The sequence below is a fragment of the Ammospiza nelsoni genome, chromosome 7, assembly GCF_027579445.1.
Source record: "Ammospiza nelsoni isolate bAmmNel1 chromosome 7, bAmmNel1.pri, whole genome shotgun sequence".
Lineage (NCBI taxonomy): Eukaryota > Metazoa > Chordata > Aves > Passeriformes > Passerellidae > Ammospiza > Ammospiza nelsoni.
The window spans coordinates 1,365,876-1,379,271 of record NC_080639.1 but is presented as its reverse complement, the minus strand read 5'-3'; the positions used below and the strand labels follow the sequence as shown (position 1 = coordinate 1,379,271).

At 44.1% G+C, this 13,396-nt stretch overlaps 1 protein-coding gene across 1 annotated transcript in view; it reads right to left on the bottom strand.

The window, feature by feature from the left end:
• Positions 1–513: 513 nt before the first annotated feature.
• Positions 514–13,396, bottom strand: part of IQCA1 (IQ motif containing with AAA domain 1) — a 120,955-nt gene continuing 108,072 nt past the window's right edge. The window contains exons 19-21 of the mRNA XM_059475865.1: positions 10,301–10,539; positions 5,633–5,680; positions 514–609 (exon numbers count right to left, since the gene is read on the bottom strand). Coding sequence (XP_059331848.1) covers positions 514–609; positions 5,633–5,680; positions 10,301–10,539 — 383 coding nt within the window. The remainder of the gene's footprint in view (positions 610–5,632; positions 5,681–10,300; positions 10,540–13,396) is intronic.

Below are 13,396 nucleotides of genomic sequence, written 5' to 3'. Positions count from 1 at the left end.
GAGACTACAGAAGGTGTTTTCAAATAGACTCTGATATTTTCAGTGCTTGAAGAGGGCCCGACTACATGACACCTTTTTTGAAGCCCTGATTTACAATGGCCCCAGGCTGAGTGCATTATAATTTGCTGCCAGAAGTTCCAAAGTCACAGTACTTTCAATAATGAGGAGAGAAACCCTAATACCAGAAGACTTTTCCCTTTCTTTCTTTTTTTTTTTTTTTTTTTTTTTTTTTTTGGGGCATTGTGTTTAATGAAAAGCTAAAAATGTGCTAATTTGTAAGTCCTGTTGTGGTAGTGGCATCGGAGGCTTTTGAAATGCGTTACTGACTTGGGGAGTATTAAGGAAAAATTACATTTTGCTACTAGCAGAAAAGTCAATTATAATGTTTCCACACTTTAGAAAATTGCTGATGCAGGATGGGAGTTAATAGAACAGTCAGCTTCACTTTGTGTTACCGGATTTGGGGGGTTTTGCTGAGAAACCTCGGCTTGTTTTTTAATTCTGATGGCAGGTTCAATCCCGGGCTGCCACGGGTGCTGTGAGCCTGGGCTCAGGCAGGCTGGGATGTGTTCCCTGCTTGTTCCCACCTGGAGCTGCCAGCCTGGCGTGCTGCAGAAACAGGGAAATCAGCATCAATGAAGATTTAGTGCTTTGCAGTCCCTTTGATCCATCCCTGGTGGTGCCGGAGCTCTGAGCCTGCTGCACTCTGCAGAAGAGCCCCGAGCACTCATTTCAAACATTTACAGCCAGAAACAGGGGAAGGAGCTGTCCTTCCCCACTGTGCTCCCAGTGCAGCCTTTCCCCCTCATCTCCTGGGGAAGAAAACAGCAGAAAACTTTTTGTGAGCTCCTTGGGGAAGGAGGGTGGCAGTTCTGTTAGAACAGAGTTTCAGTGCTGCTGGTGAATCCCTGTTGCGGTGTTGTGAGGGTCCCCAGGATGAGGTGAGAGATGAGAATTTGACTCCATATTCTCAGGAGGTTGATTTATTATATTATGATATTATATTAAATAAATTATATACTAAAGAAAGAGAAAGGAGACCTCAGAAGGCTGGAAAGGAATGAATAACAAAAACCTGTGACTGATCAGAGAGTCTGACACAGCTGGACTGTGATTGATCATTAAGTAAAAACAATTCACATGAAACCAATCAAAGAGGCACCTGTTGGTAAGTAACTTATGGTAAGTAACTTCTAGACTACATTCCAAGCGATCAGATAATTGTTGTTTATGTTTCTTTTCTGAGGCTTCTCAGCTTCTCAGGAGGAAAATCTTGGCTAAGGGATTGTTCAGAAAATATTCTAGTAGCAAAAGCCCAGGGCTGGAGCTGTCAGGCAGGCAGGGGCAATCCCAATGATCCCATCTCTGGGCTGGCACAGGTGAGGAGAGGAGGCAGAGCAGCTCATGTTCTTCTACTTCCAGCCCTTCCCATGGGCAGGGACACCTTCCACTGTCCCAGGGTGTTCCAAGCCCCATCCTGGCCTTGGACACTTCCAGGGATGGGGCAGCCACAGCTTCTTTGGGAATTCCATTCCAGGGTCTCCCCACTCTCCCAGGGAACAATTCCTCCCCAATATCCCACCTAGCCCTGCCCTCTGGCAGTGGGAGCCATTCCCTGTGTCCTACTCCAGGCATGGCCTTGGGGGCTGCATTTAAAGCACATTAAAATCCACAGGGCAGGAAATTCCTGGGTGTTCCAAAGAGGGGTTCCTGCTTGGTGTGGTTAAAATTAGAGGGTGGGGGAATGAGCATGAAGACTTTTCTAAAAGTCATGTCATATGTAGTTCTCCCGAGTTTGCAGGAAGCAATTAAGGCAATTAATTTATTGGTAAATTATCTGATGATGAAGTACAAAATAACTGCAATGAAATGCTGACATTCACATTAATACCAAATTAGTTACTGTATTATGACTGTTCTTACAATGAATGCCCAGTAATTTAATAGTAATGGGACATTTAAATAATTTAGCTGATCATTCTCTAGATCACTTCCATATATAAATGAGCATGACAGCTTCTCCTCTCAGCTTTGCTGCTGCTGGATTGCTGCCACCTCCACACCAGCAGCCTGGCCCCCTCTTTGCTGTCCCCCAGAGCTCCCCTTTTGTGGTGTTTTCTGGGGATTCTCGTGGCAGGGAGGAATGAATCTGACTCTATGCTCTTAGAAGGATATGATATTAAATTAATTTTATATAATAAAATACAATAAAATTTATTTTATTATTTTTATTTAATTATTCATATTTTATTATTTACATTTTGGTATTTTATTTTCATTTTATTATTCTATTTTAATTTTATTTTTATTTCATTATTTTGTTTTATTTTATTACTTTAAAATTTTCATATTATTTATTTTATTTATTTTAAAATTTTCTTTATTTTATTTATTACTTTATTTCTTATTTTATAAATAAAATTACATATCTTATTACATTAATATTTTATATTAATATATAATATATATTAATAATTTTATAAATTATTATTTATTATTTTCTTTATTTTATTTAATATATTGCTATACTAAACTATACTAAAGAATAGAGAAAGGATATTTACAGAAGGCTTAACAAGATGATAATAAAAAACCTGTGACTCGCCAGAGTCTGACACAGCTGGCTGTGATTGGTCATTGAGTCAAAACAATTCACATGGAACCCATCAAACATTCACCTGTTAAATAAACAATCTCCAACCACATTCCAAAGCAGCAAAACACAGGAGAAGCAAATGAGATAATATTGTTTTCCTTTTTCTCTGAGGCTTCTCAGATTCCCAGGAGAAGAATCCTGGTGAAGGAATTTTCCAGAAAATGTGACAGAGGAGGGCAGAGCTTTTCTGCTTTATGGGATGGTTTGGGTTGAGGGGACGCTAAATCTCATCCAGTTCCACGCTGTGCCATGGGCAGGGACACCAACCTGGCCTGGGACACTTCCCCATCCCTTTGTCACCTCCTGCACCCCTGGAGCTGTTTGTTGAACCAGCTGGGGCTTCTGGATCCTCTCAGAGAGAAAGAAATGCAAGCAGCCACCAGTGCAAGCTACACCTAAAGGAGACATTCCCTTTTTTTATTTCTTGGTTTTATTTGGGTTTTTTTTGTGTTTTGGTGGGTTTTTTTAAGGGGGTGGGGGGAGTTTTTTTTTTTGTTGTTTGTTTGTTTGTCTTTTGTTTTGGGTTTTTTTTTTGTTTTTTTGGGTTTTTTTTTTTGCGGGGGTTTGGGGGGATTTTTGGGGGAGGATTTTTGGCTTTTGGTTTTTTTTGTTTTTTGGGAGCCTTTTGGAGGCAGTTTTTTGGGGAGGTTTTGGGGTTTTTTTGGGGGAGTCTTTTGGTGGGTTTTGGGGTTTTCTTGGTTTTTTTTTTGTTTCTTGGGGTTTTTGGGGGGGTTGGGGGAGCTTTTTGGTGGGTTTTGGGTTTGTTTTGGGTTTTTTTTTGGTTTTTGGGAGAGTTTCTGGGGGCGGTTGGGGTTTTTTTGGGGGGGTGGGGGAGTCTTTTGGTGGGTTTTGGGGGTTTTCTTGGGTTTTCTGTTTCTTGGGTTTTTTGTTTCTTGGGAATTTTTGGGGGGGTTGGCGGAGATTTTTGGTGGGTTTTGGGTTTGTTTTGGGGTTTATTTTGTTTTTTGGGGGTAGTTTTTTGGGGTGGGTTGAGGGGTTTTGTGGGGTTTTTTTAGGGATTTTTGGGGGTGTTTTTTGTTGTGTTTTTTGTTTGGGTTTTTTTGTTTGTTTTGGTTTGTGTTTTTTTTTTTTTTTTTTTCATTTTTAGTTTGGTTGGTTGGTTTTTATTTGGTTTGGTTTGGTTAATTTTATTTTTTGTTGTTTTTTCCCCATGAACTGGTGCCTATCTGGCCAAACCTGGAGGTGTGTGGAAGCTCAGCACCCTCGCTGTGCCCCGGAGATGGATGCTGCCAGTCAGCTGCTCTTGCTCTGCTATTGAGATTGCAGTGAGGCTGCTGAAATATGAGTTAATGGGCTTGCTTACATCCTCCTGAAATGTGCTCCTTCCATCACCCCAGCCCTGCTGTCAGCCCTGGTGTGCAGAGGAGGGCTCTGCTGTCGGCAAGATTGAGGGCAGAATTACCCAAATTAGTTTCCCTGTGCATGAGAGCAGAGATGAGGGGGTTTTAAACACCAAGCCTGTCAGCTCTTTGGAGCTTTTCTGCCCAAGGATGAAGTTAGAAGTGCCCTATTTGATCAATCTGGGGTGTGCTGCTGAGTTTGGGCACCCACAAAGAAGAAGGGATGGGAGGCTGATGTTTGCAGCTGCATGCTGCCATGGATTGAAGCCAGGGGCTGGCAGCTCCTAGTGTGGGTTATCCCACATTATATCCCTCTTGTGGATGTTCCAGCAGCTGGATTTCTGCTGGGGGAAGGGCTGGTGTCCATCAGGAATGCCCTGAGGGGTGCCACAGGGGAGATGGAACAAGAATTCCCTCTGTTGATGCTTGGATTTCCTTGGTGGGGCTGGAGGTGCAGCCTCGAGGTTGGAAGGGTGAAACCATGGGGAGCCCTGAACCAGACTGTGAAATACAGCTAGGAAGGAGCAGAGAAATCCCAAACTGGAGTGGCTCCATCCTGTGTGCTGGGGTAGCCTAAAGGGAGACAATTCCCTTTATCAACCAGACCCATCCAGTTCACAGTGACACAACTGCTTGAATCCTTTTCTGTGCAGTCTGTTACACCCAGGGATCCTCCCAGGCCCTCCTGTGCCTGTCATGAAGGTGCTGCTGCCTCCATCAGCATCCTATGGGGTGTCCCAAAGCTTTAGAGTGTCCTTATAAATCCTTTGCCCTCAAAACTGCTGATTTTTAAGTAAACAAGGTGCATTAAACAACAAACATGTTGCTTTTTATGCAAACAAGCTAATCAGGCATTACTTTCTATGGCAAAATAGATTAAAACCAGATTTTGGTGGCCATCCACCCAAATTACCAGCTAGCTGCTTGGCTTTTTTCTGCTGATACCCACAGATATGAATTTGTCTGTGCTAAGGCCTCCAAAGGTGCAAGTGCTGTTCCTCCTGCAGCTGTGTAAATATCCAGCTTGTGGTGGATTGCACCAAGTGCCTCCTAATCCATCCCAATTAAAAAGCAGTCTTTAGAGCTGTAATGGTTTTATTGAGGACTGTAATGCTTTAGACCCACAGATATATAAAGCAGTTAGTTTTATAAAGCATATAGGATATTAAAGTAATGAAAGACATTAAAGTGACATCAATTTTTAAGGAGAGTTACTTGCTGAAATAAATGAGTATGGCCTAAAAGTTGATGGCATGTTACAGGCCTGAGTAATGAACCCTTCTGCCCCCTAAAATCTCTTAGAATAAATAATGCTTGAGCAAGTCAGTGGTCATTAACTCTTTATCCTCTGAGAGCTACATGTTACATCTCATCTGATTTTCTTCCCCTTTTTTAACTTTAAAAAATCCATTCAGAGAGGAATTCTCTTCCCTGGAATACCTATAACATTAATTTGTCATGCCTTCACAGAGAAATAGAGTTATGACTGGTATGGCCAGGTGAAAAATCCTTGAGGAAGTTACTTTTTCCCTTTTCCTTTCCCTTTCCCTTTCCCTTTTCCTTTTCCTTTCCCTTTCCTTTTCTTTCTTTTTCCTTTTCCTTCTTCATCTGTTGCATGTTCTGCGAGCCACGCTTTCCCCAGCGGGGTCTTGCCATACCAGGCCTGGAGAACGAAAAAAGCATTTAATAAAATAAAATTAAAAAAAAAAAAAAATCCCCAAACCTCTTAAAATCCAGGCTAGCTGGTGGAGAAGCCAAAATGAAAGCCTCAGATCTCTTGAGAACATGATTATCCCAAGAAGTGCAGCAATTGATTGAGCTGAGTCTCATTAACAGCAATACTTAGCTGGGCCATTTGTGTTGCTATAGTTATGGAAATGTTAAATTCCATGATCAACCCCCATTTCCAGAGAATATAGCTCTTGTCAGAGCTCCCTCTGCTCCAGACTTGGCAACAGACAAATCATCCCCTCCTCGTGCCTCTGCAAATCGATGCAGACAGCTTTGATTTCCATGAGGGAGCTCAGGAAGCCAAACAAACCCCCAGCATTAAGAACCTGTTTATTGCTTTCAGATGCCTGCTCACAGGCCTGTGACTTGTAAATGATTCCGCTGGAGCTGCTCTGCACACTTGCCCAGCTCCTGGTGTCAGGGAGGCAGCTCTAGGCTGTGTCAGAGTGATGGGGAATGAAGGATAAGGGGAGGCTTTGAAGGCAGCCCTGGGTGGAAATTACTCCTTCCTTACTCCTTCCTTACTCCTTCTTCCCTACAGGAACCTCACTCAACAAAGTCCTGCCTAAACCAGAGATTCAGATTGTGCCAGGCATTGATAAAATTCCTTCCTGACCATGGGCTGCTATTTAATCTCACATCTCTGCCCAGGTCATCTCCAAGCTCCCTCCCAGTGTGGCATCCTGCAAAATCTGCCTTTTCCATCTGCTTTGCCCCAAACCCTGCTCCCAGCTTGAGCCTCTTCAGGCATCCCTGAAGAATTTGCCTTCTCCAGTGTGTGTTACAGGAAGAGAAGCTGGGAGAAGAGGTACTGGAAGGGAATAGGGAAGGAAAACTCAACATGTCCCTCTCCTGACCCCAGATGGTCCTTCTTGGTGCCACCTTCTCAAGGTGGGCTCAAACATCCACTGCAGTTCTGCTTTAATGATCTGAATTAGCTGAGCTCCTCACCTTCAAAACCCTGATAAGAACATCCTCCAGCCTCCTGGGTGCCCCCATCTGGGCAGGGCGTGGATGGTGGTGGGCAGGAACCCCAGTGAAGTTAAACTTTTGGCTCTCAGTGAAGTTGAATTTTGCTGCCTCAGTCCCAGGCCAAACTATTCCAGGTTTTGGGAGAAGCACAGAGCTGGGCTGTGTTGCTGTTTCTGGTCCTTCCCATGAGAGGGATGAGGTGGGGATTGTGAATTTGGGCTCCCTGGCAAAAGCTGAGGGAAGCTGGGAGAGCCCAGTGATGTCTCTGGCCCTGGATGAGACTCCACGATGCCACAGAGATTTTATTTGCCCCTCAGTTTTGTCTCCTGGCTGTAACACCCTCCAGACCTTCTGTGGGAGGTGGAGAGGGTGGGAAAGCCTTGCCAAGAGCTTTCTGGGAGCTTGGTGGGGTGGAAAGGGCTGTTTGAGCATCTCCCTGCCAGCTCTGGGTCACTGGCAAAGGACTTGAGGCATTTGGCAGCAGAAGCCAAGAGACCCTGGATGTCTCTTTTTGTTCTCTTCCCAATTCTTTGCACAAATATTTCAGTGCACAACAGTAACTTTTTGTCTATTTAGCTGGTGGAGCTGTTCCATGAAATCAGCTCCTCAGACACAGCTAAAATTAAAGTCCATTTATCACCAGCAGCTGCACTGGGGATGGAAGTTACTGGCAGCAGTGACTGATCAGTGTTAAAATATTTGGCTTTTGGAGGAATGATGTCCACAGGCTTTGGAATGGGTTCTTTTAGGTATTTCTGTGGCTGCCACATCCCTGGAAATGCTCAAGGCCAGGCTGGATGGGGTTTGGAGCAACCTGGGATAGTGGAAGGTGTCCCTGCCCATGGAATGGGGTGGAACAAGGTGGGATTTAAGGTCCCTTCCAACCCAAACCGTTCCATGATTTTGGTCCAGTCACTACCAGGCAGAACTGGTGTGGTGAGCTGGCTTTGCCTCTCCAGAAATCCTTTCTGTGTAAGGATTTATATCAACCACCCTGGCGCACTAATTTATAATTTCAAAAAATGGGAATGGGTAATTGGGGCAGAAATTTGAGTAAATGGAAGGCAGAAATCACATTGTCACCAAATTTTGCATTATTTATATCCATTTTGGAACACTGGCAGAATATAAATGTCAGACTGGGAGATTCATGCTTTCAGGGAAGAAAAACCCAAGATTCATAACAGGGCTAATCTTCACTTGGAACACAGAGTTTTAGCTGCCCCACTTCCACAGGGGACACAGCAAAGCAAAGGGAAAGGTCCAGAAATGGCAGTGATTGGAAGCTTGGGAAAAGAGGTTTCTGTGTGAGGAGAGATGGGGATTACTGGAGTTAATTAATGCACAGGGCTATTTTGACAATCCTGCTCCCCTGTGCCATATCACAGGTGCTGCAGCAAGGCTCCATGACATTTAAAAGGGAAACAAAATTCCACCAGATAAAAGGAAATACTTTCTTAAAGGCTGTAATTAAAGCAAGGAGATGATTGCCATGGGATGCTGAGGACAGGATCATTTGAGCTGTGTTCCAAATGAAGGGCTGCCTGGGCACTTTGTGCTGTACAAAACAGGAACATTTTATAGTGACTGGGATAATATTTTCAAGTTAAACTCACACTAAATACTTGCTCTCATGTTTCAGGGTACAAATGGATTACTACTTGGAGCTGGGAATGATGGAGTATTTTTTTTCCTCTTTGCTGTAACACTGAACCATTAGCCTTTCCCTGAGGAGAGATATTGGTTTAGTGAGCAAGCATGAGGAAAAAAAAAAGGGTAATTTGCCAAATATCACAAATTCTGCATGTGTTGAGTGAGCCAAATGGCTCTAAATGGAAATTGGGAAGTACTCAGCAGGGCTGGGAGAAATGTGCACTGTCATTAGGTCAGCAGTGGGAGAAGCCTTGGAGAACACTGTGGGAATCAGCATCCTGGTTGTGGTGGGAGCTGCTGGGGGGAGCAGGACAACAAGGAAACCTCCCAGCCAGGAAAGGTTCCTGGCTGAAATTAGATTACAGGAATTATTCCAAATAATTCCTATAAGCAGTAGGAATTATGGGGCCATGGGATGGAGAAAGCTCTTTTGGGGTCTCCTGGAGCAGTCCAGAGGTCTCACCTCACTGGGAGACAGCAGGGCTCTGCCCAGTGCCCAAGGACCTTGTAGCATTTATCAGGCTGGAAGGTGATCCATGGGTACTTGAGGCATGTGTGGAATCACAGAATCCCAGACTGCTTTGGGCTGGGAGGGACCTTAAAGCTCATCCCATCCCACCCCCTGCCATGGCAGGGACACCTCCCACTACCCCAGACTGCTCCAAGCCCCATCCAGCCTGCTCTGGGACACTTCCAGGGAGCAGCAACAGCTTTTCTGAGCACCCTGTGCCAGTGAAAAAAATACACCTCAAACTCTCTCAGTTCTGCCCTCAAGATTTTATAGCCCTGAGGGATGGAGCTTGAGGCAGAAACTCATTTATTTTAAAGCCTGGAAGGAAAACTTCTAAAGAAATTATTTTTGAAATTATTTAAGAGAAGGGCTTAGAATGGATATTGAATGGCCAGGTGTTTTGCTTTCTCAAGGTGATGTATCCATGCCTGCTGAACACCTCAGCTCTGGAAGGAAAAGGACAAATGCATGGAATTGATGGCCCCTGTGTGTTTTATCCATGCATGTGGACAAAATTCTGCTCAACATGAGCAGCAGCAGGTTCACCAAAGCACTCCGCCAGCTGTGCTGCCAAAATAAGGACTGGTTTGGCACATCCAGCTTGGGGGAGATGGGTTTTGGTGCTGTTGAGCTCTAAATCACCTCTCAAATGGTGAGGTGCCAACCCACCAGCACAGTGAGCAGGTCCCTGCACCAAGTGTGGCTGGACATAGCAGGGGATGTGTCCCAGACTGCAAGGCACGATGTATTCTGCTACCATCTGCATGGCAGTTGTCTTTTGTCAAGTGGGCACTTTTCCTTATCTCTTCCACACCCACTCCTCCCTCTGGGGAGACACCTGCTGATAACAGCTATTGAATGTCACTGCATGGCTGATAAGAACTACAGCATCCCACTGGGAGATGTGAGCCCAGAGGGAGGAGCCAAGCATTGCTACCCAGATATAATCTGGAGATTCTGGAACACCAGCACGGCTTCTCCACTGGATTCCCAGAGGAACAGCAGCTGCCTCTCCTTCCCCTGGATCTTCAGAGGAACAATACATCCTTCTCTACAGGATCCCTGCTCCAACAGAACCACCCCTGACACTGCAGGAGGGCTGCAGCCACATTTCCAATGGGACTGCCACCAACACCCTGACCCACAGGGTGTCAGGCTGGGTTCTGACTCTGTCAGTGTTGTTCTAGTGTACTGCATTGTTTATTTTATCCTTTTATTTTCTTCCCTATTAAAGAACTGTTATTTCCTGCTCCCATATTTTTGCCTGAGAGCCCCTTAATTAAAAATTTACAGCAATTCAGAGGGGTTGGGGAGGGTTTACATTCTCCATTTCAGGGGAGCCTCCTGCCTTCCTTAGCAGACTCCTGTCTTTCCAAACCAAGACAAATGACAAAAGACGTGAAACAGAGAATTCACCTGGAACGCTGCTTCCTCCTCATTGTACACTGGGTCGTGTCTGGCCAGGGAAGTGACAAATTCAACAGTCCTCAGGGGCTTCCTGGCCATCTGCAGCAGCCTCAGCTCAGTCAGCACAGTGTGCACCACCTCCACAATGTGGCCCTGGGTATAGCCATCTGACATGTGGGCCAGGCAGTTGAGGTTCAGCAGCTTGGTGAGGGTCCCACCACCCTGCAGAATGTAGTGCTTCCATAGGGCTGAGCATCAGGATATGCAAAAGAGACAATGCAAAGACAGAAAATCAATGAAAGCAGGAGAAAGATATTTTATTATTATTTATTTTATTACTGGAACAAGAAAATAAGGACTATCAATCAGGAAAGGCAAAATTCAAAATTTTTTTTGTGTGCTCTCTTTTCTCTTCAGATTTGCAGCATAGGGCTTTTAGGCATGTGTGCTTTTAAACCCTTACTGAGAATTTTTGGTTTGTGCCAGTGCCTTTCACTACTGAATTTATGGTCTAGTTATTCAAAGGCAGGCAGGAAACAATTAATTTAAAGAGGAAATCCTTATTTCCAGAATAAATCCTTATTTCCAGTTCAAATATAATAACATTTTATTATTATTTATTTTGATACTGGAACAAAAAAATAAGGACTATTGATCAGGAAAGCCAAAATTCAATTTTTTTTTTTGGTGTGCTCTCTTTTTTCTTCAGATTTGCAGCATTTGTGCTTTTAAATGCTTACTGATAAATTTTAGCCACCAGTCAGTGTTTCTCAACAAGTCCTTGAGGGCACACAGAGTGGGCTGGGTATGTGTGTAAGAAGGGAAAGAACCACTTGTGTGTGTCCACAGAACCTGGCCAGTGCTCCCATTTGGATGTGCAGAGTTTAATACCTTTACCACCAGCCTGTTTTTATTTCTCTGACCCTCATCACAGCTTATTCCTGCTGAGCTGAGGGGCTCCATGTCCCAAAGGCTTCCAGCTATCAGGCACATGTTTAAAGGTGCAAATTTTCTGTGATTGGGGTTTTGCTGGTTACTTGAAAGGTGAACTTGGTTGTATCTTTTAGCTGTGAACTTCTGTGACCTGATTGATTTCTTTGGGGTTGTGAAGTGGCTGAGATTTTGTTCCCAAAGAATAGGAATAACACCAATTTTTTGCTTTGTTTTATGTTGAGTAAAGCTCTATTTCAGAGAAATTTAGGAGAACTTTGATGTGGTCTCCTCAGGCTTTGCTTTAAAGCATTACATAGAAATATTTGGAAAAGATTAGGAGGATTATGGATAAGAGGTTAAAAAGTTCCTTGAATGAGACATTTTGAGTTCTGCTGTGCCTGAATGCTCAGATGTAGCATGAAGATGTTGGGTGGAGGTTGGTGCTGCTGGAAAAGCTGCCTTGTTCTCCCCTGGACATCAATTCCATGGACTGGAGCCCATAACTATTGACAGCTCTGCTCTGCATTTCTCACTCCAGCAATTTGTGGTCTCCCACTTGCCTCGTGCTTGTGCTCAATAAATGTTGGCTGAATCACTAATTCATAAAAGAGGAATTGATGCACACAGGCAGATATTGTGTGCTGCAGCTCCTGGTGCAGGTGTGTAACACAAGGCACTGCCTTGCTGGGTGATTAATGGCAAGAAATCAGTATGGGATTGTGAATCTTCCAGTTTAATGATTTCCATTGTATATTTACTGCTCCCACTGAGCACAGATTGGAATCCTCTGCTCTGTAACCAGAGGGAGGGCTGCAGCACACAGGTAGCTGTGCACTGTGTGTTACAAGTATTTGTTATGTCATTATTTTTCTGTCAAAACAAGTTTCTTTCCTTCTCAAAGGGGGTGTCAGGCACTGAAAACTGACAGCACTGGGAGCTGAAGATCCTATTTCCATAGAACTTCAGGGAAGCTTGGGGCTGAAGAACAAGCCAGGCACTGTCTGAAAAAGGGCAACATCAAAGAATTAAAGCCACACATTTATTCTGCTTTAAAATGCCACAAGTTAGCTTTTTTGGGCATTCTGAAGTGTGCAGTTGAAATCCCTTGAGCTGGCCATTTTTTTGGACTCCAGGTTAGTGGTGACAGTCCCAGAATGTGGCAGTTCAACCCCCAGAAGTGAGCACAGCTCAATTCAGCTGCTGTCACCTCCTTTCTCTGGGTTTTGCTCATGTCTCCTTATCTCTCAGCAATTCCTCGGAGCTGTCACCTAACATGAAACACTTGTTCCCTTGCTTGGTGACCATTTCCCATCCACAGCAGGAAAATGATGCAACCTGGGAGAGGTTTGCAATGTGCTAGGCAGCCAAACTCTGTCCCGGGCTCACCCAGATGTGCAACACCTGGGTGCCTGAGCTGCCCCTGAGGGATGCAGGATGGAACTGGACTGCACAATGTGTTTGTCAGAGTTTTGTAACAAGGTGGCACTGGACAGAGCAGAGAGTGCCTGTGTGCCAAGGTCCCTGACCCAAAGGGGTTTTCTTTTATTGCTGTTTATTGCAGATTTCAGGGTGCTTAAAACCTCAGAACATTGGAGGTTTGTTTTATTAGAAAAAAAACCTGTTTTCCTTGAAAGCTTTGAGTCTCAGTACATGGAATATTCAATGATTTTGACAGAATTTGGGAGGGCTTGTTTATCACTGTAAACATTTGATAGACCAAACATGCAAAATCATGGATGCCTGTACAATTATCTCGTGATCTGTAAGTACAAAAAGTGGAATTTGTGAGAGAGAAAATTTAGTCCTCCTGACGTGCTTTGGTTTTGGAGAGGCTGAGAAGCTGTGTTGTTTGGAGTATGGAGACTGGAAATTCAGAACTGCAAACTGGAACCAGAAATTCAGAAGCAATGTGTTAAAAAAAAATTAAAATATAAAATGTGTGCTGAGAACTCATGGAAAAATGTGAATTGGTGGTGAAGAGTATTTTAAATTATTCTCCCAGCTTCCACTTTTATTATTTGGCCTTTGGAGGAACCTGTATTGATTTAACCTACATTTCCAGCACTTGAGACACACCAGGGGCATGACTTGAGCTGAAGGGCAGTTCTGAGGATGACCAGGCAACAAGCAGGGATTTGAAGCACTGGGGTTAACCCCGAGGATGACTGAAAT